The sequence below is a fragment of the Chlamydotis macqueenii genome, chromosome 1 (assembly GCF_036417535.1).
Source record: "Chlamydotis macqueenii isolate bChlMac1 chromosome 1, bChlMac1.mat, whole genome shotgun sequence".
Classification (NCBI taxonomy): domain Eukaryota; kingdom Metazoa; phylum Chordata; class Aves; order Otidiformes; family Otididae; genus Chlamydotis; species Chlamydotis macqueenii.
Genome location: NC_141556.1, coordinates 86,377,747 through 86,404,450, shown reverse-complemented (window position 1 = coordinate 86,404,450; position 26,704 = coordinate 86,377,747). Strand labels below are relative to the sequence as shown.

The window sequence follows — 26,704 nt, the reverse complement described above, 5'->3', positions numbered from 1 at the left end:
CAGCAGATAACACTGTGGCAACAGTGCTCCTATGTGGCACTGAAGATAGAGATGAGAAGCCAGGTGTCCCTATCAGATGACTTTTGCATGATCCCTTCATTGTGGCATCCCAGGGCTTTACAGGCTGTGTTGTATGTAACCTGGTCCTCCTTCTCGAGAGGCATTGAGGACTTCTCCCTCTGCTAGGTGTGACAAGGGTGTACCCACACTATGCAATGGAATAATGCCTCTGCACAATGCAAACCACAGTGATGTACAACTCTAGAAAGCAGCAAACACAATGACAGACATATTGTATCATGTGGTGACAGCTCATCGGAGTAGCCCTGAGATGATGGCAGGACTCAGAAAGACATACACAGCGACACTTACAAAATAACAGTGGCAACCAGAGCTCGGTGCAGTGATGTGGAAACATCAAGGAAAGCAAGAATTTAGAAAAAGCTGAGAATTGCTGGGTTTCCCTTATATGCTAGCCTTTCTGGTACTACTGTTCCTATGTTTCTGGGCTGCAGAAGGAAAAAAAGCATATGCTTCTGTCCTTTGGACCCTCTTCCAATGCACGGTCCCCTGTCAGGACCCACAGAACTGCTTGCTCCAGCAGAGGAAGGGACTTGAAGGCAGCTGAGGCTTTACTGCCCTGTCCAGTTCTGCTGAACCAGAAACATGTGGGCTGAAATAACTCCAGCCCATAGCCCTACCTCCCCAAACCCCTCCTGCTTCCTAGTTTATTTCTGCCCTCTGAGTGCAATGCGAGGCGGTGATTTGGTGGATGCTGTCAGCCAGGATCTGCCGAGGCAGTCCATGTGACTCATGCTCCCCGCGGGCTCTGCAGTGAAGCATTTGCGTTCCTCAGCCTTCAGAGCCAAATGACCCTGTGTGCTTCTTTGCATGTTCCCAAGGTCTAGAAGGGAGGAATCTATGCACTTCAACCTCTTCTAATTTCTTTTTGTTTCAGAGGGAGAAAAAAAAGAACATTTTTCAGCATACATTTGAGCAGCTCATCAGCCTAATGCAGCTGCAGAGAGAGAGTATCTTCCATCTGCCTTTCTCAGAGGTGAGGGTAGAGTCGGAGTATGAGATCGTTGCAGGTGCTCTGCTCTGTATTGGTTCCTTTCTGAGTGTATTCCCAAGTGCGTGTTTACTAGGAAGGACCCTAAGGTTCATTAGTGCGCTCACATCTCAGCAACACCTCCAAACCATGGCAGGCTGCCTTCGCCTCCTGTGTGTCAGCATCCTTCCCCGGCATCCCTCCTGAAAAAGTCTTTGGCTCTCCTCCTGTTCATTTTCTAGCCAGCTTGGCCAGGCCTTAAAAAATGCTTCCAGATTTGGAGAATTAGAGAATAGCAGAATAAGGGGTGGTGGCAGAGACTGCCTCGCTGGCAGGGAATCAGAAGGGAAGAAAGGAGAAACCCCAGCTCCTCAACGCTTCAGCACCAGCTGGCTGGTGTCAAAGTTCCTGTTTCAAGCTCTGGTACTGGGAAGTCCCTGCTCTGAGCTTGCCCGCCTGCTGTACCCAGAGGTGGCTGGGCAGAGGTGAGGTCCTGGAGATGAACAGCAATAACAGTGATGCTGGCTTTGCGATGACCGTGGCTCCGGAGGGGCCACCACACCAGCTGGAACAAGGAGGGGAGCCAGAGAGCTTCCCTGGCATCGGCCAGCTGCATCCAGCATGTCAGCAGTGCTCCTGAAGTCCCAGATTATTTTTGAACTAAGAAAAGGTTGTTCTGGTCTTGAGAAAGCTCAGATATACCTAGACAAGCTAGGGGAACAGCTGGCAAAATGAAAATTGCAATTCTGTGTTCCAAATACAAAGAAGAGAAACCTTTTCAGCACCTACCAGATGTCGTAGGTGCCCAGATTAATGATTCAAGAGCTCTTAATTGTCCTTTCTGTGTATGAGAACAAAAAAGTAAGTGTTCAGTAATTTTGGAAAGTGGCATGATTAAATTCTGAAATGACATTTTTACATTCTTTACAGACTGGAACTCACTGCGCTGGGATACCAGTGAGGCCACAAGGGCAAAAGGGATGAAAAAAGAGTCGGTAACATACAGAAGAGAAGAAAACACATATCATTACACTGGGCAGGTAGCGGGGTGGAGGAAGCTGGACGATATATACACCTCTGCCAAATGGCATGCAGCATCATAACAACCATATTTTTGACAAGGCTACCCTGCTACTTCCTTTTCTCAAGGAAAAGATCATATACAAATATTTATGTATGTTACAGAGGGAAAAAATCTTTTAGCAGGTGCCCAGCTTCATAAGGAAAAACATTCGGCTGTAAACAAGCATGCACAAGTTCAAATCCCAGTTCTTACATTGCAAGCCTTACTATTTCTGTGTAGCTCACGCATCTGTCCCTTGATGTGAGCTATTATCAGTTGCCCATTTTGCAGATGAATTATCTGAGAAATCTCACTAAATCTTTCCATACGGTTCTAGAAATAGACTCTAAGGTTTGGATATGACAAATCTACATTGTAGTCACTGTCTTTTCTGAAGGAATATGCCAGCGCGTCTGCTTGGCAGGATTCTCGTTAGCCATTAACCACACCCTGCTCAGAGAGCCAGAAAGTACGCTAGGAAATCTGCTTGCAAGCGCACCAGTGTAGCCTCACAAGAGGCTGTGTAAGCCATGTTGGGGCTCTGAGGGTGGACTTAATTGCACCCATGATCTGCGAGAAACATGTGTGAAACCCCCCTCGGTCGCTATCAAAATCCCAAGTAAAAGCTGCGAACCATCAAAGCCCAGTGAAACGAACTTGGCTATTCTGTTAATGCTGTTGCTTTTATGCTTCTGGTGTTTGTTTCTTGGTTAATGAGCTCTGTTCCTTTCAGAATCCAGGGCACCTCTGGGAAGAGCATTTCCTAGGACCTGCAGAGCCACTGTCCAGAAATAACTGATCTTTATGCAATGAACTTCCCAGAAAACATTTCTTACCCTGACAATGTAACAGCGGTGTTTCTTCGGGCCTGGATGCCTTCTAATGAGCTACTGAGCTTTTAGACAGCAGATCACTGGTCAGAGTCCAGCTTTGCTCTGTAGGAATCAAAAATCACTGACAGCTCTGTGACTCCTTCTAGGAGATGAGTCGGGGTGGGGGGACGGGGGACAGAGGGGGTCTCACTTCTAGCCTGAACTTCCTAGATACACAGGGAATCTTACAGTGTGGGGTTTCAGGATTTCCAGATCCAAGCATTGGTGCTCCTTTGCATGTGAATTGTCAATAACACAGCACATACACAGTTGCTACCCACCTCTTATCAAACCCAGTGAAACCAGGTATCTGGAAATCCTGGGCAAATAAAGAGAGTCTCTGAAATCCATTTAGATGAGATGGATGGATGGACGAGCATCTGCTCGGGAGTATGACAGCTCCAGGGTAAATGCTCTTCTCCTTGCCACAGGGTTGATTCCACTTCACAGTAAGTCTTCAGCTTTGTGCTTTCATTCAAACTAAGAACCCAGCCATATTTGCAAACACAAGAAGCCCCCTCGACATAGGAGGAGCTGTCCCCATTCAGCTTTGCTCACCAGTCTCTGTCAGGTGCAGCCCAAGCCACGAAGAGAGGCTGGGTTGCAGGATGTCCCTACCCGAGCAGAGCTGAAGCAGGCAGGCAGCGCAGAACGTGCCGGAAGCTTGGTTTGCCGTTTCCCTGAGATGACAAGAGGATCTATTCACCCACACAGGCAGGCTAACAACTCGCACTAAGGAGACTCAACTTCTGAATCAGAAGAGGATGGTAATGTGGAAGTTATCACATTGAGTAATTCACACAAATGACACAACTGGAGCTGCACAAATGTTTACATTTGTGGATACAGACCTTCTCACTTCAAGGCATAAACCTCCCGCAAATGACAGGAGCTGAAAAGAAATGACTGAGGGGGGCCATAATTGTCCCTTCTCACGTCTCTGGCTCCTGCTGCCGCTGGGCTGGCCACAGAAATGAACCATGTCGGGGCTGCTCCACTGTGGCAGTTCCTGCATGCCAAAGAATAGCCAGAGCACAGCAGCGGCATTGCCGCGCGCCTTCCTCAAAAATACCTCTTATCCCCTACCTGACGCAAAGCCAGATCTATTCCAGCGGTTCCTGGTTTGACTCCCTATCTCTAAAACAGGCTGCAGCCACAACGGCCAGTGCAATGCAAACGGGTCATGTCCCAGAGGTGATCTTGTTCATACCTCTGGAACTGCCTTTGCTGCTGCCCCGGGCCTCTTGACCAGCAGTACCCCCTGCTTTCTTACTCAGGAGTCTCTCCTTCTGCTGACCATATAAACCTCAGATGAAATTCCGTAGTATCCAAGGCACTTGGGGATCACCTCAGCCAATATTTAGAATGAGGCATGAAATCTCCCATCAGAGGGGGTGATAAAGCTGAGCAGACCCTGGATCCGTAGGATCAGGTCCGCTTTAGCCAACAGGGTGATGCAACAGGAGCATATCTGTAGAGGAAGACGGCTGATGCTGAGGACTTAGCGGGCATGCTGTAAGTGTCTGGGGGCTTACTTCAGACTATCCCTAGCCCAAAGCAAAGCTGAATTCTCATAGTCCTCAGAGCACATTCATTGCACATCCTGCAGGTTCCTTTCACCTAAATTGTTCATGTTCTCCTGATCCAAACTGAGGTGCTAATGCAGCTGCAGCCTAACTGTCCAGAAACATGGACTCCCACCCCATCCCACCCCAGGGCTAATGGAGGAAAGGAGATTTTGAGAGACGTCAGCTCCTAAAAGGAAGGACAAGGAAGGTGTTGGTGCCTTCACTTCAGTAGCAAGACAGTAACTGAGGGAATCGAGATGTCCATTGTCTTGTGAAGCCAGGATTGCCCTCACCAAGGTGACGCAGCTGGGCGGGTGAGCTCTACCCTTCTGGCATGACCAACCCATTCCTCTGAGCATCACTCCCGCCCTATCTCCTTCCTTCCCTTCCCCTTTCCCCGCTTGTGGGGCCGAGCTGCTGGCTGGTGATGGAAGAGGCCACCACAGCAGCGGAGCAAACCCACTCAGCTCCGCTGCCGGGGCTCAGGCTGGGCAGCAGGCGTCCTGGGCACCATTCGGTCGCGGGCCCCTCTTGTCAGTGCTAGCTCTTCGCCTTTCCCCTCACGCCGGCATCCATCCTCCCGACGTCTCTTGGGGTGCCTCTTCATAAACCTCGTTTTTAGGGACGGGAGCGCGGCACCTTCTCCTCCTGCCACTCGTGTTGCTGGGGGCAGGAGGGGTGCACTGCGGGGCGGGCAGCCGGCCGCGGCCCGGCAGCACCAGCAGCAGCCCCTTGTGGCCGGGCCCCGGCCAGGACCGGCTCCGGGAGCCGCGCCTCCCCCGGCACCGGGCGGGCTGCCCCGCCACCCCGTGCCCGCCGGGACCGCCGCTACGGGAGGGGCCGGGGCTGGGGCTGGGGCCGGGGCGGCGGCTCCCGCGGCCGTCCGTCCGGCCCGCCCCCTTGGCTGCTCGGCCGTGCGGCGCTCCCGCCGCCGTCTCCCGCCGGCGCTCCCCGCCCCTCGCCCCTCGCCGTCGCCCCGCCTGGCGGATGGCCGGAGCGCGGGGCCGGGGCGGCTGCCTGCGGCGTCCGCTGCGGCGGCCGGGGGCCGGGGGCCGGCACAGCCGGGCGGAGGCGCGCACGGCCGCGCGGGGCGCCCGTCGCCATGGCAGCGCTTGCTCCGGCGAGAGGTAAGATGGGTCCCTCCGGCCCCCGCCGCCGCCGCCGCGATCGGCCCCCGCCGCCGCCGCCGCCGCCGCCGCCGGCCCCCGCTCCGCTCCGCCGCGCGCAGGGCGGCGCCGCCACCGGGCACGGCCGCGCCCCGGGGCGCCCCGCGGGCTCCGCGGCCCCCGCCCAGCCCCGGCCGCTCCGCCGCCGCTCGGCGAGGCTCGGCCCGGACCCCCGCCGCCCCTCCGGTCGCCGCCGGGGGGCCGCGGCCGCGCTGCCGGGCGCGGGGCAAAGGGAGGGGGCGGCGGGGGCAGCACCGCACCCCGGCCCGGCCGGCCGCATCCCCTGCCCCAGTCTTCCTCCGCTTTTCTGGGTCATCCTCCCCTCGGACCCCCCGCCCCTGCCTTCCCCTGAGTCACCAGCCCCGCCGGTGGGATGAGGCCGGGTTTCCCCGACCCGGCCATCCTGCACCAGCTCCCGGGCTCTCCCGTCTCCGAGAGCGGCTCGGAGCAGAATTGGGGACCCAAAGCCAGCAGAGGAGGGAGGGTTCCCGCCTCATGGAGGAAACGGCGCGGGCCACCAGAACCAGCCGGGTGGGAAGGGCGGCAGAAGGAGATGCTGCAAGGAAATGCGTTCCCCTGGGATTATCAGGGCTGGCTGGCTCCCTAACTGTCTCCAGAGGACACAGGCCTAACTGCAAGAGTGGTGGCACTGGAAGGGGGGGGGAAAGATGAAGTGGGGCAGAACGGGGGGGAGCGGGGGGGACATCGCCAATCCAGTTATGACAAAGTGCTCGAAGCAGGGAGGAAAGGAGAAAAAGCCTCAGGTGGTTACAGAGAGAGTGAGAAAATACGGAGCAGCAGAAGGAAAGGGAGGGGTGGGAACTGAGCCACTGTCTTGGACTGGTGGGGGCACTGATCCGTCCACGGAAAGGTTACGTTTACATCTGCTCCGGTCCAGGCGCGGAGCAGGCCTATACCTTCCCGGAATACACTGCTTGGGCGTACCCTGTAGATGAAGACAGGAGAGGGGGTCTGAGCTGGTATGACCAGGGGTCACTGGGAAAGGTGAGGAGTCTCAGCACCAGGTTAGCAGTCTTGTTTGCTGGGCTTGTAACGCTGGGGTGTTTGGAGACCAGAGCTGCTCTAGCAGGAACGTGCTAGGCAGGCAAGGCGTGCGGCCGAAAGGCACTTCAAGACTGCAGGATTGGCAAGGTGTCGCCGGAGTGGTGTGGGACGGGACGGGAGTGGTACATTAAAATCCAGAGCACTGGCGGAGAAAAGCTGAGGTCCAAAGACTGGCGGAGCTGTGGAAGCTGTATGGCAGGAGCGAGGGGTGTCAGAGCGGGTGCATGGGAAGAGCAGGACCCGAATGGCAGGGAGTGGTGTGAATCAGGCCTTCCGTTACAGAAATGGCGTTAGGAACACGTTGGGTGGGGAGCCTCTGACTGGAAGGGCAGCGCGCACAGAGTGTCTCAGCAGCACTTCAAGGAGTTGCTGGGGGCCAGAGTCCGGTCTGAGGTATGCAGGGACCGGTGCAAATCTGGCTTTTCTGTTCCCTGAAAGACACAGGGAGCGCTCTGCACAGCCTAATTCGTGCCAAGGTGTTTGTGTGGGCAAGAAGAGAGAGAGATCTGGGGAGATAGAATGATCTTAAATTACTTTTTCTCTTTTCTCTCTTCTACAGTGAATCTCGTGCCCTGAATCTCCAAGGGAATCTTTGAAAAGGATCTTCCCCTCCCCGCCATCTCCTTATTGTTTGCCAGCTCTGCCCTGTGCTGTGTAGGGAAGCTTGAAAGAGCAGGCTGAGCCGTGGAGGACAGCAAAAAGGACAATGTAGTGAGGGTGCCGTGAGGTCTTGGATAGGGAACCCTCTGAATCTTGTTCCTCACCCTTCATTCTCTGCTCATGGCTCTCTGACAGCCTTGGCAGGAACCTCGGAACCTTTAACTGGCCACAAGCGTGGTGTTTGGTGAAAGGGAGATTACACACAGTGCGTGCACCACCTTCGCTGTTTCCGTGGGACCTTTGTCCTGCCTCCTGTCATCTCTGAAACCCTTGGCTAGTTCCTTATTCACTAGGACGCTGGGCAGCAGGCACTTGCTACTACCAAACTGTTTGGAGTCCCCAGCAGTCCCTCTTTGCATGCGGCCTTCACCAGTCCCAGCAGAAGCTGGTTCCTGAGACAGAAGGTGGCTGGTGGGTACATGAAGTAAGGAGAGCTTTTTCTTTGGGGGAAGAGTGGAGGAGGGGGATGAAATAGATGGGGTGGAAAAAAAAAAGTGAGCCCAAGCGAGTGAGGGAAGAAGCACTGGCAAGCGTTCATGAGAAAGAGAGAGAAAGAGGGTGGAAGAAAGCAAAAGAAAGAGAACAAGGGAAAAAACAGGTTAAAAAGTTAGAACAAGGGAAAGAAATATAAGCAAACAGAAGGGAAAGGGAGGACTGAAAGTGAGACGGAGTTGACAGCTGTCCCGCCTAGCACCTGGTGGCAATGCCTTGAGGAACCTCTCCAGCCTGCATACACCTCGCATCACAACAGCAGCAGATGAGGAGGGACGTGGCTCCCCCACTGCGGAGTCCCATTCTCCCTCTTACAAAATTCCAGCGACGGGAACAGGGTGCAGCCTAGCAGGGGTGGCAGCATGGGGGACTCTGAATCAGAGTCCACCTTGCACAACAATTCACTGTGGTGGCTGGCATGTGGGATGTTAGCCCTGTTGGCCAACTCATGGATCATCCTCAGCATCACGGCCAAGCAACAGAAACACAAGCCCCTGGAGCTGCTGCTGTGCTTCCTTGCTGGGACCCACATCCTTATGGCAGCAGTACCCCTCACCACCTATGCCGTGGTGCAGTTGCGGCGTGAGTCCTCCGACTATGACTGGAACGAAAGCATCTGCAAGGTCTTTGTCTCCACATACTACACCCTGGCACTGGCCACCTGCTTCACCGTGGCCTCCCTTTCCTACCATCGGATGTGGATGGTGAGGTGGCCAGTCAACTATCGGCTGAGCAATGCCAAGAAGCAGGCTCTGCATGCAGTCATGGGTATCTGGATGGTGTCATTCATCCTCTCCACCTTGCCCTCCATTGGCTGGCACAACAACGGCGAGCGCTACTATGCCCGTGGCTGCCAGTTCATTGTCAGCAAGATAGGGCTGGGCTTTGGTGTCTGCTTTAGCCTCCTGCTACTCGGAGGAATCGTCATGGGCTTGGTGTGCGTGGGTATCACTTTCTACCAGACCCTGTGGGCACACAGAAGACGCCGGCGGTGCCGCCATCAGAGGGCAGAGGAAGCGTCATCCTGCTCTTCATCAGCACACACCACTTTCAACGTGCCAGCCATTGTAGTGGAGGATGTACGAGGCAAAAGGAGGTCTTCACTGGACGGCTCCGAGTCAGCCAAGACCTCCTTGCAGATGACCAACCTCATCAGTGCGATTGTCTTCCTGTACGACACACTCACTGGGGTGCCTATCTTGGTAAGCAGCCAGTTCTCCCTTTCCCTTCAGAGTCTGCAGTTAAACTAGATTTCCATTTCTCTCAAGTTTTAGAGAAGAAACTCTGTCTTCTGTCCACCAGCCACAGGGTTGCTGCATCTGAATCTCTGTAATTCCGAGGGCTGGTTTTAAAAAGGTTACAGTAATTCTCTCATCCTTTTGCAGCAGCATTTTCTTAAGACAACGTTAAACCTGGGGAATACACACCACACAGCTAAAACCACTGTGAAAGTTTTAAGTGGCTAAGAGGAGAAGGAATTATGCTGCAAACTTACAGGAGGATCCACCTCTGAAAAAAACAGTGAGATTTCCGTTTCTCCAGTTTGCTTCTGGAGAACTGACACACCGGCTTTAAAAGCTGTTGCAGACAGTTTTCTTTTTCCTTCTGCTTGTATGGTCATAGTCAGCATTCAGGTTTTGGCTGGCTGGTTGATTCTCTGCAAAACTGGAGAGCTGAGGAAGCTCTCAAAGGGAAACATTAAGAGAACAGAGGCTTAGTCACAGCTCTTTTTTTTTCCCTGTGGCTGTGTCCTTTGTTAGCACCTATTTAGCTCCAGCTCTTAATGAGCACAGAGAAGAATGGATGCTAACACCAGGTCTCATGTTAGAGATATGACAGCTTGGAATATGGTCCAGCAAACCGAGGGCAACACCCTAGGAACAATTTTTCAAAGGAGCATGGGCTAATTACTTGACGAATCCTGTAGAGACAAATTATGTTCTACTACAGAATTTACTCCCGTTATCTTTCTCCCTTGATCCTCACTTCTGTCTTCTCAGTGTTGTTTCTCTCTCTTACCTCGAAGGTCGTGAGCTTTTTTAGCCTGCGCTATGATACGGCTCCCACCTGGATGGTTCTGGCTGTGCTCTGGTGTTCCATGGTGCAGACCCTGCTGCTCCCCTCCTTCATCTGGTCTTGCGAGCGCTACCGAGCAGATCTCCGCACTGTGTGGGAGCAGTGTGTGGCTATCATGTCTGAGGAAGATGGAGATGATGGTAAGCTCCTCACCACCCCACCATCACCTTTCCTCACTAACCCTCTGCCTACAGACTACTTTCTCTGTAGGAAGGGAGGAGGGATCTGCCTTGGGAAAAGGACCTGACAGCACTAGGAGTGGTGTTGTAGGTGGCTGGCTGGGATTCATGTTATAGTTTGGAGTCAGCAACTGTGAGCAGATTTCTTCTGGAGAAGGCTCTGCCATGGACTTGCTGCCTTAGGACTCGCTAGCATCCAGGAAAAATTAATGCAACATCCTTCACCGTAGATGCAAGAGTAGAGATGACGCATACAGCTGCCAAACCACAACAGAAGTGACACGCCAGGCCTCAGCCCAACTTGCTGATCCAAAGGTCCAAGTTCTGACAGCGTGCGATTCAGAAGTGAGACAGAAGAAACAGGGCAGTCTCTGGGTGCTTTAGTGCTGCTGCCAGTGCTCGTCTTTCTGCTGCCAGCAGAAAGATGAGGTCCTTGTTCAGAGGTGAGCCCCAGGGGCTGCAAGTAGGGCGGCAGAATTCAGACAAGCGTTGGGATGGCGTCCAGGTGCCCTGATAACGCTCCTCTTCTGGCTGAAAAGTGTTGACTGCCGTTCTCCTCTTTGCCAACAGATGGTGTTTGTGATGATTATGGCGATGGCAGGATCTGCAAAGTGAGATTTGATGCAAACGGTGCTGCAGCTGTGAAGCGGGACTCCCGGGACATCAAGCTGCTACCCATGCACCACATGTTGTTGCCCCAGGACAAGGTGCAGTACCTGCAGGTGAGCTGAGAGCTAGCAAGGGCAGCCCCACAACACACTTCCTTCTCTGTCAGTCTCCCACGCCTTTGTGTCCTCTTGACTCTCTTCTCTGAGAAAGCCTCAGCTATTCCCCTCCTGTTCTCTCTCTCCAAGTCTTCCATCACCTGCCTCCTTCTCTGTTTTCCAGGTCCCTATCTCCCGGAGAATGTCACACGATGAGACTAACATCTTCTCCGCCCACCGCTCTGCTCCCTCCTTCCTACACAAGTGGTCTTCATCTGACGACATCCGCATTCCCACCCCCCGCAAGCCTGGAGGCCCTGGTTTCTTGCCTCCTCAGCTGCACGACTATCAGCACCGCCGGCGGCCCCCAGAAGATGAGCTGACGACCCTGCGGCAGTTTTTGGAGGGGGGGCTGATGCCCCGGGCCTCCAGCTCCAGCGCCTGCTTCTTCCGAGATGAGATCACCACATTCATCGACGAGACACCACAACCTACCCCTGCCTGCAGCCCACGGCATTCCCGTCTCCCGCTCGCATCACGCCGCGATCGCCGCCTCTCCCTCGGCAGCAGAGAGGAGGAGAACGCCGACCGGCCACGGCGCTGCTCCTTGGCTGGCAACGAAACCTGGCATCTGCAGGATGGAGAGCAGGTGCCGCGTGAAAGGACCCTTGAGGCCTGCGGGGCACAGACCTTCCAGGATCCCAAACTATGAAAGACAGCATCAAAAACATTCAGTGCCATCACGATTTTTAAATAAAACTTCAAGTGTTCCCTTTGTCCCGGGACCCAGTCACTAATTTGCATTCTCATCTTTCTCGCCAGCAGGCAGGAAATAAGGCATCCCCACGCGGGTGGGGGAAAAAGAAGTGGGACAGACCCGCAGAAGGGAGTGCAACGGACAGAGGGACGGCCTGTGCCTGCTCTCAGGTTACAAACACACCCACCGCTGCCACCGCCACTTGGCACCCTCGCCAGTCCCCTCCCTTTGTGAAATCCACCCTCGCATCCGCTCTGCCCTAAGAGACAAGGCAGACGCAGAATGGTATTAAAATTCTATATTTGGAGTGTCAATCGTGTGTCTGTTTTTAAAATAATATATTAGTAATAATTTTGTTTCCATAGAAACAAAATGACTGGCCCAATGTTTAATGAAGCTTCACAGGCTTCTGCAAGGGAAATGTGGAAAGTGCGAGCCTCCTTTCCTCCCGCTCCGTCCCTTGTCAGTGCATCTGGAAGGCAGCAGATGCTTAGCAGCCCAGGGAAGGGAACAAAGCCCGTGTCGAGGAGTCATCATGGGAGACCAGGTGAAAAGCTTTCCTGTCCATTTCAGGGGAGACTTAGGCTGTCTACAGCTAAGCAGGAGCAGCCTCTGTTCTTTCTAGTATTGCTCAGGAAAAGGCATTGCTTTGATGCAGCTCCAGGCTTAAAAACAACTAAATTCTCTCCAAAAAGACCCTGACCCATAACATCTCGTTTAACTCCTGCAAACTGTTGATTACAGCGCGAACTTTGCCTGAAACATGATGGCCCAAACTTCAGTCTAGAGAAGAGGAGGTTGAGGGGAGACCTCATTACTCTTTACAACTAACCTGAAAGGAGGTCGTAGGGAAGCGGGTGTTGGTCTCTTCTCCCAAATAACTTGTGACAGGACAAGAGGAAATGGCCTCAAGTTGCAGCAGGGGAGGTTTAGGTTGGATATTAGGAAACACTTATTTACTGAAAGAGTGGTCAGGCACTGGAACAGGCTGCCCAAGGAAGTGGTGGAGTCACCATCCCTGGAGTTGTTTGAATGTGTAGACGTGGCACTCCAGGACATGGTTTAGTAGGCATGGTGGTGTTAGGCTGACAGCTGAACCTGATGATCTTGGAGGTATTTTCCAACCTTAAAGATTCTATGATTCTGAACAACAGAGCTGACAGAGCCTTCCAGGGAGAAGGCTCCTGACTGTCAAAGCTGGGAGTGGTGAGGTCTGGAGCAGACTCCTGCCCGACGCAAAACTCTTGGAAGGAAGGTGCAGAGGTAGCCCGTGGGAGATGGACCTTCTCCTGCCTGGTGTTGGCTGTGGTTCCAGCCACAGACAAGGGTTTGCCGGCATCAGAGGGGCTGTGGGAGAGGGACTGTGGGAGCCCTCCACCTTCAAAGCGCTCCATGTGATGGGACTCGGTCAAAGCGTGCCTCGTCCCGGGCATGGATTCTGATAGATTAACCATAACCTTTCAGGAGACGTCTCGCTGGAGGGGTCGGTGTGACCCATTCCAAAGGGAAGGCTGGAGCTGGGGGATGCCTGTCGGACGCCAGGACGAAGGACCACCTCAGACAACGGGGTGCCGGGGCTCTGCAGAACCAGCACCAGGCCGGTCCAGGCCCTCACGGACGGGCCTCAGCCGGAGAGACGTGGAGCGGGGTGGCCCAGCCGGGCCCTGCCCCCGGCAGCAGCCCTCTCCCCCACCTGGACGCCGAGCTGCCCGCCCATCCCGGCCCCGGCACCGCCCGCCGGCCCGCTCGGCCCGTCCCCCTGGGTGGGCCTAGCCCGCGGTCCCCCTCTCCTTCTGCTCCCCGGCGGTGCGGCCATGGCCTCCTTCCTTTGCCTCTGCCCCCTCCTCCTCCTCCTCGCCGCCGCCGCCGCCGCCACGTCGCCGGGCCGCCTGGTCCCCTACGACCTGCTGTACGCCGACGGGGTGCGGGCCTACTTCGCCCGGGACTGGGGGCGGGCGGCTGAGCTGCTGCAGCGCGCCCTCCACAGCTACGCGGGGCTGCGGGCTGCCCGCCGCGCCTGCCGCGCCGCCTGCCGCCGGGAGGCGGCTTTCCTCGGGGGGCCGCCCGGAGCCGGGCCCTGGGAAGCCGCCCTCTTCGGCAGGGTGCTGCAGCGGGCCGACTGCCTGCAGCACTGCCTGGGCAACCGGCTGGGATCCGCGCCCTCCGCCCACCGCGCCAGCCGCGCCATCCGCCGGGACTTCGAGCGGAGGGAGCCCTACAACTACCTCCAAGTGGCCTTCTTCCAGGTGGGCCCCGGCCCCGGCGGCGGAGAGGGGACCCCTGGGGTGGGCTCTCCCCTGGGCAGGCCCCGAAGGCTTCTGTCAGCAAGGGCAGGGGGCTGGCTGGCTGGGGGGAGGTGGCAGGCGAGGGGTCGCAAGCCCAGGCCATGCTGTCGAGGCCAGGGAGCAGCTGGGGTGAGGGGTGGGCATCAAGAGAGAGGGGTCTGGCGGGAGCATGACGGGCACTGCTGCCTTCTCTCCACAGCTGAAGAAGCTGGATCAGGCCGTGTCTGCCGCTCACACCTTCTTCGTTGCTAATCCCCAGCACCTCCAAATGCGGGAGGACATAGAGAAGTACCGGCGTATGTCAGGGGTGAAGTTGGACAACTTCCGGGACCTGGAGGCTGTGCCACACTGGGTGAGGGGTTTCGATGCATTGGTTACGGTTCAATGCGGAGCCAGCTCTTATCCCATCCTAGGGACCAGTCTGGGACCCTGATCTAGTCCCACACAAGGGCCATGGCTTGAGACAGGGCCCTGTACACAGAATCGCAGAACGGTTTGGGTTGGAAGGGACCTTTGAAGATCACCTAGCCCACCCCCCTTGCCATGGGCAGGGATGGCTTCCACTAGACCAAGTTGCTCAAAGCCCTGTCCAGGCTGGCCTTGACTGCTTCCAATGACAGGGCACCCCAGCTTCTCTGGGCAACCTGCTTCAATGTCTCACCACCCTCATCGTAAAAAATGTCTTCCTTATGTCCAAGCTAAATCTACTCTCTCTCAGCTTAAAACTGTTGCCCGTTATCCTGTCACTACAGGCCTCTGTCAAAAGCCTCTCTGCATCTTTCTTATAAGCCTCCTTTGTATTTGAAAGGCTGCAAGAAGGTCTCCCTGAAGCCTTCTCTTCAGGGTAAAGACAAATGATTGCAAGTGTGACACAGAGACTTTCTGGTGATAGTTACAGCAGGCTGCAGGGCCTTGGATAAGTGTATTTGGCTTAAGTCCAGAAGATTTGCTCTCGCTGAGTGGTGGGCTGTGCATGATCAGGCAGGCCCCTAGATGTCAGCACTACCCTGCGAGCAACTTCAAGTCTCAGGGCGTCCTTTGGTGTCATCCACACTGATGAGGGACCTGGATCTGTCCTTCACAGGAAGCATATGAGGCTGGGGTGCAGCACTACGATGCAGATGAGTACCCAAAAGCTGTGGCCAGGCTGGAGGAGTCACTCACAGAGGCGCTGTCAGCACTGGAAGAGTGTCGTGCCCTGTGTGAAGGGCCTTGGGAGGATGAGGATGAGGAGGAGGACATGCAACCTGGCCTGTATGAAGCCATTGCAGGTAGGGTTAGAGGCACAGAGGGTTGGGTAGGAAGGCTATGCTCCCCCCATTGTACATGCCCCATTTCCCAGCACTTGTGTCTGGAAGAAGATTGAGCTGCTGCCATTTTGTTCCTCTCTCTTGCAGCCCATTATATTCAGGTTTTGAAGTGCAGACAGCAGTGCGTCCTTGAAATTGCCACAAAGCCGGGGCGGATTTCTGCCACAGAAGATTTCATACCCTCTCATCTTGATTTACTGCAGTTTGCCTACGATCAAGGTGAGCAGAGCCACAACCCAGTGGGTTATGCTGTGGCACCCATAAATCTGCCCCTTGCCTCTGAATCTTGAGGGCAGCATGTCATGGAGAGAAATGGCACACTGACCTGAGCTCTATCTCTCTTTTCTCCCCGCTTCCCAGAACCTCTTTTCTCTTGCACAAGCCTTTGGCCACCTTGGGAGCAGTCCCTTGTGGTCCACTTCAGTCTCCTTGTGCAGCTTCTGTAATGTGTGGCTGTTCCCACTTCTTTGCTCCAGTACTCTCAGTTTTAAGTCCTTGCTCCAACTATTTGCTGTGCATTTTATACTCTCATTTACAGCATGTGGCTCCAGAGCAGGCCCGCGCTTCCTGTCTAGAGCACGTGCATACATCTCATCTCAACAGCGGTGTTTCTTCTGAGTCAGCCCTGCCTGCCCTGGCTGAACGGATGGCCTGTTATGACACTGGTCATCCTGTCAGCCTGTCACTTTCAGACGTCCCTCAGGTCTTCTCTTGGATACCTCTGTTCCTTCCCACGCTGACCCACCTGTGTCTCATCTCCTCTGTCAGATCGCTGATAAAACTCATGTCTCAAAGAAGCCTCCACACCCCTCATCATGTCTATCGGGTGAGGGAGATGACACCATCTTTCTTCCAAACATGTGCTTATTTTTTCCCTGTCTCTTCCAAACAAGCTCTCAATAAGTTTTGAAAGTGGGCCCGTTCTTCACCGGGCTCATTCCTTGTATTCTCTGTCCATCGTTGGGCAGAGACCCAGCTAGGCAGAGATTGATGTGTACTTGGTGTTAGGCCTCCTACTGCCGGATCCTGACCGGGGCAGTTGGGTACTGCTGGCCTATACACATTTGCTGCTAATGTCAAGTCTTCCAGAGATATAACTGTTCTGTTCTGTCCCTGCCCAAGTTGGGAACCAGGCGCTGGCTGCTGAATGTGCTGCTTCCTACTTGCTCTTCTATCCCACGGATGAGACAATGTTGGAGAAAATGAAACAGTACCGCACAGAACTGGGAGAGGACACAACTGTCACAGCCAGAGAGGTAGTTACAACCCCCAGGTCTGTACATTTTGGCCCTCCCGTGTCCTATATGACAGGATCACAGTCCAGGAGACAAAAAAGGGAAACATGTTTCACTGCAGATGTGTGCCAAGCCCAGGACTGAAGAAACTGGAGCCTGAGTTTACTTATAGTCTGTACCAGGCAGGGTCTCTTCAGGACAGAACTGGGCTTTCATAGTGCACAGCGGTGTGTTGGGGCAGGTTTCTGCCCTGGTTGTCTTTTGTGGGGTGGTTGTTTGACAGCCTCTTTGCTTCCTTAGAGTATTCAACATTATGTGCAGAGATCTTTGATGGAGAAGAAGTTGATTTATTATGCAGTGGAGCATCTAGGAGGAACTTTTAATGACCCTGTGAGTAACAGTATCATCTTAATTTTCCTGCCCTGATTTCACCAAGACAGTTGCCAGAAGTCACCTTGCTGGCACATGATCCAGAAGGGATCAGATGCTGATGAGAAGGACCCCCAAGTCCTTATGAGGTGTATCTTTAAGGCCTTTCTGCTGCTCCAGGACTGAAGTTAGTTTGAAATTGCTGCTGTAACCGTATGCATTGGCCCAATCTGGCTGTCGTCCAAAGCAGGCCAGAACTATTGTTCTGATTTTCACTGGAGAAGTGGGACAAAGAACTGGCTGTTTGACATGATCCAACGTGGAAGAAGTTTGTTGTGTACTGAGCCATCTGCTTTTGTTCCTACAGGATCTTTGGACTCCAGATGAGCTGATTCCTGAAAGCCTAAAGGAGAAACACAGGTATGGTTGGCCAAGTCGACTTGGCCTGAAATGTAGTGTCGGAAGTAGGAGGATGGGGTTGGACTGGCAGGGGTGGTACGAGGAACCTGTTGAGGAATGGGCGAAACAGGAACAGGAAGGGTGTGAAATGCTGCCACAGAGGAGGGATAGGCATAGTTCTGTGTACTGACAGCTCTGGTCTCTGTTTTTTCCCTTGCTCCCGAGAGAGGATCAGGAGAAGCAAAACCAGGAAACTCTGGATGTAGAAGAGAGGGAGAAGAGAGGTGAGTAAAAGAGCTGGAAGAAGGACTTGGATGCAGTCAGCCAGGCTTAGTCAGGCTAAGTGCTGTCTTTTCTTCCATCCTCAGACATTTGAATGCTAGCATAGATGCAGACTGACTCGAATGGCTCAGCAAGTCTTCTCACTGTTTCTTTTCTCCCTCTTTGATGCATGTGTAATCTTGCAAAATCTCACTGCGTACGTCCCTGGGATGGGAACTCAAAGAGCACTGTGGCTGGAGAAGCTGAGAGCAGTGGTGCCTGAATACGTGACAAGCCTGTGGACATGCAGATCCCTGTTCAGTGTGGCAGGAGTGTCTACACGGAAGCTGGTTCAACTCCACCAGCCCAACTTCAAACAACATTTTTCTGAAGGGGACAAGGAGAAAGGGGGGGAAATGGAAACTGGAAGCCAACTGTTCAGCTGGGGCAAGTCTTTCCCTGAAAAACACAAGTCCAAATGGTTTGTGTCTGAATGCTATAGACTGCAGTGCAGAGTCCTGTGTTCTTGCTGGTCCTCAATTCTTATGTGTGGACACACAGCCTTTTGCAGGGCTCTGTCCTGGAATCTTTGCTTGAAGTGACCCCGGGCGGTTCTCTGCTCATGGGAGAGCAGGTCGTTTTGAGGGCCTGAGTGCCTTGGCATTCCTGACCGTCCAGAGGTCAGAGGGGGGGAAATAAAAGGCCAAAGATTAAACCACCAGCTAGTCCCCATTGCTCCTCTTTGGAGTTGAAGAAAGTAGAAAGATTCACTGGAGATAATTCTGGGATAAGATGTATGATTGAAAGGAGGGTTGATGGAGGTGTTTACTTGCTTCTTTTCTCCAGAGCCTCACCCCAGTAGGCTGGACCTGTTCTGCTGCGATCCACAGTGCACTCAACTTTCCCCAGCTCCCTGCTGCTCTCCCAGCAAGCCCCAAGTTTCTGCTGGCTCCTGAAGTGCTCGCTGTAGGCCAGCTTCCCCAGCTGATGCTCTGGTTCCCCTGAAGCATGTGAGGGGTGCAAGTGGCCCAGGTCTGCAAGGAATGGGCCCTGCTGGGGAACTGTCCTGTCTTCTTGGAGAATGTATAGTGTCTCTCCACTTCCTTATCCAGGCTGGGGGTTGGTATCTGAGGGCTTCTTGTCCGAAGCTTGCTCATGCCTGTCTGTGCTTGCTTCTTGACAGGCCCTTTGCCTTTTGAGGGTATTGCTATCACAATGGATTCCCACCAGATGAATGGAACCCAGAGGGTTGTGTTTGACAGAGTGCTGACAGAATCTGAGTGTAAGGACCTCCTCCGGCTGACAAAGGTGAGGCCTGGGTCTTGTAGGAGCTACTGTATGAGTACTCACCTCCTCAGCAAGCAGGGTTGTAGTGTGTCCATGGAGGAGAGATGGCAACCTAATCTGTGTCATCGGTATCCTTCTATTCCAGGCAGCAGGAGAAGCAGGAGATGGCTACCGGGCAAGACGGTCACCTCACACTCCACATGAGAGATTTGAAGGGTTGACCGTTTTGAAGGCCGTGCAGGTAAGTGGCTCTGTGAGTCTGTTGCCTTCTTGATTGTCCAGAAAGAATGTTTGCCACCTGAGCATTTTTGTCTGTGAAGTGCACTCTGGATGGGGTCATGGGTGTGTTATCTTCCTCACAAGCATGTTCTCCCCTCACCCCCTTCCTCCACGATCACATTTGGGCATGTTGCACATGGAAAGCTTGACAGATGCTTAAGTGCTTTCTCTCCTGTGAGACAGGGTTTCAAGGTTGCTACCTGTCCCTGTGCAATCTCACAGATGTGCTCAGCAAGTCTGTCTTACAGTCATGTCTTATGGATGTGCTTAGCTTAGAATTGGAGACCAAAGTAGGGTGGAAGGAGTCTCTGGAGATCTCTAGTTCAACTCCCAGCTCACAGCATGGTTAATTCCAAAGCCACGGAATGAGATCCCTCAAGTCTTTGCAGAGGCAAGTCCTGAACATCTCCAAGGGTGGAGATTCCCCAGCCTCTTTGGGCAGTTTCAGTGCTGTACCACTCCTGGGAGTATTAAATTTTTCTTTATATCTAGTCGAAATGTTCCTTGCTGCAGCTTTTGCCTGTTGCCTCTTTTCAGTGTGTCCCTCTGAGAAGAGACTGTCTCCATCTTCCCTATAACTCCCTTTTAGGTGACAGGAGACTGTACTTGGATCCTCCTTTGACCTTCTCTTCTCTAGGCTGAAGAAACCCGGCTCTGTGAGCCTCTTTTTCTAAGTCATGTGCTCCAATACCCCTGCCACCATAAGAGTCTTCACTGAAGACTCACTCCAGTTTGCTAGTGTCCCTTGTGTATTGGGGGAACCAAAATGATGCTGTATTCCAGATGTGGCTCCATGTGCTAAGTAGAAAGAAAGAATTGCTGTGCTGTACAGGTGTACTCCTGACATATTTACATGAGAAAAACGTGTTCTTTTCTTACATGTGTGACCACAGGACTTTACAGAGATCTCTTCTTCTGGACTGTATACGTGTATCATTTCTTAGAGTGTCTTTGTATGTAAGTATTCTAACAGGCTTGTTTTTCACTTGTAGCTGGCCCAGAATGGGGACGTGGACTGGAGAGATGCCAAATTGTTTCTGCAGGCCAGTGAGAAATCGCGGAAAATCATAGAGTCCTATTTTACTCCTGGGAAGAAACTCCATTTCTCATTCACACACCTTGTGTGCCGCACAGCTGTAGACGGTAAATAATCTTTCACCCTTAGTCCCTGTCTCCTGAAGAATCTCCTCAGTCCCAGCCATGTGCTTTCAGGAGGCTCTCTTCCTTTTACTCTCACCGTGCCCCTTCCTCTCTGCCTTATTCTTTCTTGAAATTGAAGATGCCCGTATTCTTTTTTGTAACTTCCCTTTCAGAGAAACAGGAAGGTCGCATGGATCTTAGTCATCCTGTCCATGCTGATAATTGTCTCTTGGATCCTGAGGGGCAAGAGTGCTGGAGAGAACCACCTGCCTATGTGTACAGGGACTACAGGTAAGAGAAGAAGGGGACTTGCATTAGATCATGTGGTGATCAGAACATCTTCCCAGCCCCATCAGAGTGTGAGCTCAGCTTGTAGAAACCAGGTGATGGGTTGTTGGCTCAAGCCAGCCAGGACAGTAGCATCAGGCAGAAGGCTGCATCAGTGGTTTCAGAATGAGGTGTGAAACGAGTCTTCCTTTGGCTGGGAAGAAGATCTGACCTTTCTCCCTCCTCCGTCCTCACAGCTATCATTAATGGAGAGCAGAATGAGACTAGGAGGCTGCACGGACTAGAACCATGATATCAGATCACAGTACTACAGTCCACCACCAGCCCTTATGACAGTCTGTTTCTTTTAATCAAATTCCTTCTTTCACGGTCTACCGTGCATTACAGGAGAGGGAGGACCAAGCTTCTTGGATTTCCTTTGAGCAGTCAGTGTGCTTTAGTGACTATTCTCTCTCTTCATCTTTCTCAAGATTCACTGCCAATACTTTGTGTTGGGTTTTTCCATTCCATGTGAGAGGTTTTTTTTCCAGCCTGTGGAAGCTTTTGTTACCCTTCTGTGAAAGAATGTATTTTAAAGATGGTGACGGTTGTTGCACACTGCAGCCAGATGAGGTCAGTTCGCTACAGCTGATTCCTCCTATTTACCATTCCATCACTGGGTATCCAGAAATCTTCTTTGCCTTCTCATTGAGTGGTAGCTGGACCCAGAGCAGAAATCTTCTCTGAGCAGCCTATGGTAAGGATGTGGGACTTAGAGGGAATTCCAGTATCACTGAGTCCATTTCCCTTCTGATACAGATGTTGACTTGGTACAGTCAGATTGTAAAGGCTCTGTCGTGTAACTGGTTACATCTCTGTCTCTCCTGTGGGAAAGCTGTCCTGTCACCTCGCTTCTCCCTGGGTAGTGGGCTTCTCTGACTTCTACTTGAAGGTATGTTAAAATGTCTTCCTGGGATCTGTGCAACTGAGCTATTTCCAGGAGTATTCCTGTCCTCTTGCAGAATAAGTTGTGATTTGACCAGCCAGCTCACAAAGGCTGAGCTCTTCCAGTGTCCTTTTGAAAGAGGTCCCTTTCTGTGGTCCAGACTTCCTGTATCTCTTATGTGTATTTGTGCTATGGTCATTCATGAAACTGTTGAACAGGGTTGGGCTCAGGGGTCCAAGAGTCCCAGTGATCCTTCTCCAGGCAAACAGTACTCCTTTTGGTGCCTGTGGTGCACTGGTCACTGTGTGCTGTTCATGTACTTTTCTTCACCTTCTCTGTGTTCATTAGTAATTTCTCTAGTGGCACCATTCTGAGTACTTTTACCAGAGTCCAAATTGTTGAGATCAAGCAACACTACAGGCTTGGGGAAGAGTGGCTGGAAAGCTGCCTGGCAGAAGGGGACCTGGGGGTGCTGGTAGACAGCCAGCTGAAGATGAGCCAGCAGTGTGCCCAGGTGGCCAAGAAGGCCAACAGCATCCTGGCTTGTATCAGGAACAGTGTGGCCAGCAGGAACAGGGAGGTGATTGTGCCCCTGTACTTGGCACTGGTGAGGCCACGCCTCGAATACTGTGTTCAGTTCAGGGCCTCTCAGTACAGGAAGGACGTTGAGGCCCTGGAGCTTGTCCAGAGAGGGCTCTAGAGCACAAGTCTTATGAGGAGTGGCCGAGGGAACTGGGATTGTTTAGTCTGGAGAAGAGGAGGCTGAGGGGAGACCTTGTTGCTCTCTACAGCTGCCTGAAAGGACATTGTAGTGAGGTGGGTATTGGTCTCTTCTCCCAAATAACTTGTGATAGGAAAAGAAGAAATGGCGTCAAGTTGCAGCAGGGGAGGTTTAGGTTGGAAATTAGGAAACACTTATTTACTGAAAGAGTGGTCAGGCACTGGAACAGGCTGCCCAGGGAAGTGGTGGAGTCACCGTCCCTGAAAGTGTTCAAAGAACATGTAGATGTGGCACTCCAGGACATGGTTTAGTAGGCATGGTGGCCTTAGGTTGACGGTTGGACTTGATGATTTTGGAGATCTTTTCCGGCCTTAATGGTTCTATGATTCTATGTTGTCTTTCCCTGGGAAATCAGTGGTTTTATCAAAGATTGTGTGACTAGCCCAATCTGCTTTTAGTACCCCCGTGTTACATTTTAAGACCATTTTCCATTTACCTGTTGTGCTTCAATTATCCTTCTCAGAAATGACGTCTAAAGCCCTGCAGGCGACTGAGGTCAGGCTAACAGGCCTGTTTATGTTTCAGCCATTATCGCTACCCTCCTCCACCTTCATGTGTGTGAGAGCTGTCCTTGCTTTTCTCCAGCCATGTTACCACCCTGACCTCACAGTGTTATTAAAACCCTGTAGCAGAAGAGCTATAACTTCCTGGGTTTCAGGGTTGGTAATCCTCTCGCTGTCCTTAATGTTCTCCTTCAGCAGCCACAGTGTTGATTTGTATTTCTTTCTCCCAGTCCCATTAGTGAGCTTCTCTTGTTCCTCTGACATTTTCTATCATCTTAATGGAATACCAGGAGGAACTCAAGTAGTTTGTTGTCCATTCTTTCACCTAGTTGACTGTGGTCTCACCTGCACTGCACAGTGGTCTCACTACTTCTCTTTTTGTCTAACATTAGTAAATAAATTTATTGGTTTAATTTTCTTTTCTGCATCCAGTAAGCCTCTTTTTGGCCACTGTTATGTTAGCCCAAAATTCCTTGACTGTGAAGACATGACTGTCTTTGCTGATCAGTCTCTCCTCCCAGGTATTGGATTATTTCCAATCTTAAAACATAATGTCATGCAGGTGAGAACCAAGGTCTGTCTAGCCCAGGGCAGTGTCACAACGATGCCACGGACACATGCTGCAGAGGGTTAAAAGAAAACCAAAACAGGACAAGCATGTAGAGCTAACTTCCTGGCATACCCTCCTAGCCTTCTGTGGTTTGCAGCTCAGGGACTGCCCCACGTTAGGCACTGCTGTATTTAACACCCTGGTCTAGTCACTGTTTGAACCTGTAATATCATTCGGGTGCCACACCCTCCTGTGTCAAGGAGCGTGGGGAAGCACCTGGGAGGAATGAGCTTCACCATTCGTATGTCCTCTTTCTTTTTGTCCACAGTGGCATTCTCTACCTCAATGATGACTTCCAAGGTGGGGGCCTTTTTTTCACTGAAATGGACACTGTGACTGTCACAGTAAGTCTGGGACGGGCCAAAAGAAGGAGGGAGGACTGAGGGTGAGGCTTAGTCTGGGCACGAGGAAACTAATTGGTTATCGGATCCCACTGCTCCAAAAACAGTCCAGTGCTGGTGCTGTGGCAGATTCAAATAGGGACAGCTAAAGGCAAATTGAGGCAAATCTCAGACAAAGGAGAGGTTAACTCTTTTCTAGCTGAGATGTTCCAGGCTCTTGCAGTCTGTGGGTGCCTGTGATGTAGGTTGTCCCTTTGATTCTCTCTGTCTTTCCCCAAGGTCTACCTTGCTTATAGACTGGCAGTGGATGCCTAGAGGCACTCTGCTGTTCTGCGTTCGCAGAGGCATTGTTACCTCTGTACAATGACCGCATACCCCAGAACAGGGAGCTGCTGGCTTCAATGGCTTTTCTCTCTGTCCTGGCAGGCCGAGGTGCATCCTAAGTGCGGGAGGCTGGTAGCCTTCAGCTCTGGCAAGGAGAACCCCCACGGCGTGTGGGCAGTGAGACGTGGGAGGCGCTGCGCCATTGCTCTCTGGTACACACACTCCCAGGAGCATGCTGAGCAGGTAAAGGACCATGCTGGAGAAATGGATGTGAGCACCTCCAAGCTAGACCAGATCCCTCTGAGGAGTGGCTTGTGGGCTTTCCCATGGGGCAGGGCCTAGTGCAGCAGCTGAGGGTTGTCCTCTGAGAAGGTACTTGGTGGAGGGGCCAGCCTACAATGGGTCCTGCAAGAGAGAATGGGCTCTAGGGGGCTTAGATGGATGTGACAAAGACGAGATGTGCCTTGCAATGTGTCTGCGTCCCTACAAGCAGGACAAAGACGCTAGCAGGAGGGGTTCACATCATCTCTGTCTCCATGGCTGCAGGAGCGGGTGAAGGCAGAGGAGATAATGGAGCAGAAGGCTGTGGAGCAGGACCGGCCTGATGGAAAAGAACATCAGGGGGCTGATCACCGCAGCAGATCCTCCTCAGAACTTCCTATTCCCAGTGGTGGAGCCAGGCCCACAAGCGGGAGGCACACGTCTGGCTCAGACAGGACGCAGCACCCCAAGAAGCTGCGGGCCAGAGATGAGTTCTGAGTACACGGGGACTCAGGGGCAGGACTGGCACACGCAATGGCTGTCAGGTCTTGGTAGCACTGGGACCACAGAGGCCTGGAGCAGTGTATTAGCATGCTAGAGCTGTAGTGTTGGGGAAGGATGCAACTTTATTTTCTGTGACATCCCAGCAGCTGAAAAATGGGAGCAGGGACAGAGTATTAAAGTCAGTGACACCAGGAACTTCTACTGCCTCACCAACATGTTTGTGTCACTCAGAAGCAAGAAGGCAAGGTCTCCTCACCCCACTCGTCTCAGTGCCAGCTTCTTGGTCATCCGGGGACAAATCTGAGATGGGGAGGAGGAGCCTAGGGTCTTTCAGCAAGGGCTGTCTCACATTCAGGAACTGAGAACAGAAGCTTCTGAGTTTCCTAGGCACATGCAAACTCCAGAAACTCACAGTTGGTCTGAGAGAGGGAAGGTGAGGGACTGTGAATATATGGAATAAAACCAAAATGCTGGACACAGATGTTGGTGGGAGCTTGAGTCTGTACACCAGGAGGGAGAGATGGATACTCGTTGCTGATGGAAATTTAATTAACAAATGGTCAAAGGAGATTGAGCCCTCAGTGAAAGAAAACAAAGTATTTGCCCAGATGCCAGCTACTTCCGATAAGGGAAAGCAAGAGAGAAAGTCGGCTCTGCCATGACTAACCCCTGGGAAGGGTGGTGAGTGCCTTTAAGAAAAAGCACTGTATGCTCATGTTTCCCTGCAGCAAGGCCTCTCTTTTTGTCTTTTTTTTTTTCCCCTGCTCCGTGCACCAAATTGCCCCTGAGAGCAGAAGAGATATTTTGTTTACCATTTTCCACCCTGATACAAAGACAATCTGCTGTCACTGCCCAGGGGATTAGTGTCCCGAGATGGGATTATATTGTAGCCAAGCAGGAATTGAATGGGGTGGATATGGAGCATCAAAAAGAGCAGTGACCCTTTTCCTGGGAAGCACTGAAGCCAGAGATCAGTCTGTGGTCATGACACAGGCAGGCCTTGATGAGAGTGATGCATGGAGACCCCAGCTGCAGTTCAGATCTGTATGGCCAGGGCCAGTGATGCAAGAGGTGGATGGGTGATCCCCCTCATTGCTGTTGGCACAGGGCCCCTGCTCCATGGAAAGGGAAATCTTCCCTCAGCCTGAATCCCTGCACTTCTGTAACACGCAAGCTTGGGAACCCCATGCTGGCAACCCTTTTTGCCTCCCATCCTCCCCGGCATCACAGGAAAAAGACAATTTGATGCGTGCATTTCAAATTCCTTCTCCCTGTCCATCACATCCTAGCACTCACTCATCTGTCCCAGTGATTTATATGGGGGCACTGGATGGTTCCTGCTTGACGAGGACATGTTGGGGGGTGAGGGGCCAGTGTCCACATCTCTGGCTTGCTTTGCCCAAAGGTGGCTTGGGTGATTAGACTGATGGCCTCCTGACGTCAGATGAGATCCGTTAAAAGGTATTTATCTCAGGCTTGGGCCAAAGCTGCGGGAGAGATTAAAAGAGATTGAGGCCAAGATAATCTCCTCGCAGCATCCCACTAAAGTGGCTGCCAAAAGGCACGCCACCAAATCTTTTGCCACCCCTAGCCTCTGTGCCCAGTTCTGTTTTCCCCATGCAGGGCCCAGTGTACTGCCCAGAGAGGGTGGGACCTCCACCCTGCCATGGGTTTTCCCTTGGCAGGGCCACCATGGGCAGCACCATCCCTCTTCCCGCCCTGCCCAGGACACAAGTGGCGCACTGTCCCCGGGAAAATGGGAATTCCTGTGGACTGTGAGGTGCACCAAGCCCTGCCCCAGTGGCTGATAATCCTAGCCTGTTCTGGCTAATCTTCACTTTATTAGTTTATTGCTGATATAAACTGAGTCAAATCTGCCCGTGATGGTTTCTTTCCCTTCAGGAGCAGTGTGCTACTCTCTCTTTTCACCCCTCCCCATCCACCTGCTT

The 26,704-nt window shown here is 52.7% G+C and overlaps 2 protein-coding genes across 3 annotated transcripts; both read left to right on the top strand.

The window, feature by feature from the left end:
* The first annotated feature begins 5,518 nt into the window (after window positions 1-5,518).
* On the top strand, window positions 5,519-11,967 carry GPR162 (G protein-coupled receptor 162). The gene is made up of 5 exons (XM_086759984.1): window positions 5,519-5,681; window positions 7,345-9,139; window positions 9,964-10,153; window positions 10,763-10,914; window positions 11,081-11,967. Exons 2-5 carry the CDS (start codon window positions 8,300-8,302, stop codon window positions 11,606-11,608), a joined length of 1,710 nt encoding a protein of 569 aa, XP_086616110.1. The 5' UTR covers window positions 5,519-5,681; window positions 7,345-8,299; the 3' UTR covers window positions 11,609-11,967.
* A 1,500-nt stretch (window positions 11,968-13,467) lies between these two features.
* P3H3 (prolyl 3-hydroxylase 3) lies at window positions 13,468-25,236 on the top strand. Of its 2 annotated transcripts, none has more exons than XR_015260217.1 (15): window positions 13,468-13,899; window positions 14,138-14,290; window positions 15,023-15,209; window positions 15,336-15,467; window positions 16,371-16,504; window positions 16,784-16,873; window positions 17,220-17,272; window positions 17,477-17,535; window positions 18,696-18,820; window positions 18,945-19,040; window positions 20,071-20,221; window positions 20,392-20,509; window positions 21,305-21,437; window positions 23,594-23,669; window positions 24,093-24,121. XR_015260217.1 is itself a non-coding variant. In XM_086759927.1 (15 exons), exons 1-15 carry the CDS (start codon window positions 13,468-13,470, stop codon window positions 24,747-24,749), a joined length of 2,160 nt encoding a protein of 719 aa, XP_086616053.1. In that variant the 3' UTR covers window positions 24,750-25,236. The 2 variants fall into 2 exon arrangements, 1 of the variants encoding a protein (XP_086616053.1); XM_086759927.1 differs by lacking the exon at window positions 21,305-21,437 and adding an exon at window positions 24,537-25,236 and having other exon boundaries at window positions 24,093-24,233.
* Window positions 25,237-26,704: the final 1,468 nt, after the last annotated feature.

Coding starts and splice junctions, on each gene's coding strand:
- GPR162 (XM_086759984.1), top strand. CDS start 8,300: ATGGGGGACTCTGAATCAGAGTCCACCTTGCACAACAATTCACTGTGG. Junction 9,140..9,963: donor TCACTGGGGTGCCTATCTTG/GTAAGCAGCCAG, acceptor CTTACCTCGAAG/GTCGTGAGCTTTTTTAGCCT. Junction 10,154..10,762: donor TGAGGAAGATGGAGATGATG/GTAAGCTCCTCA, acceptor CTTTGCCAACAG/ATGGTGTTTGTGATGATTAT.
- P3H3 (XM_086759927.1), top strand. CDS start 13,468: ATGGCCTCCTTCCTTTGCCTCTGCCCCCTCCTCCTCCTCCTCGCCGCC. Junction 15,468..16,370: donor GCAGTTTGCCTACGATCAAG/GTGAGCAGAGCC, acceptor TCCCTGCCCAAG/TTGGGAACCAGGCGCTGGCT. Junction 20,510..23,593: donor TATGTGTACAGGGACTACAG/GTAAGAGAAGAA, acceptor TTTTGTCCACAG/TGGCATTCTCTACCTCAATG.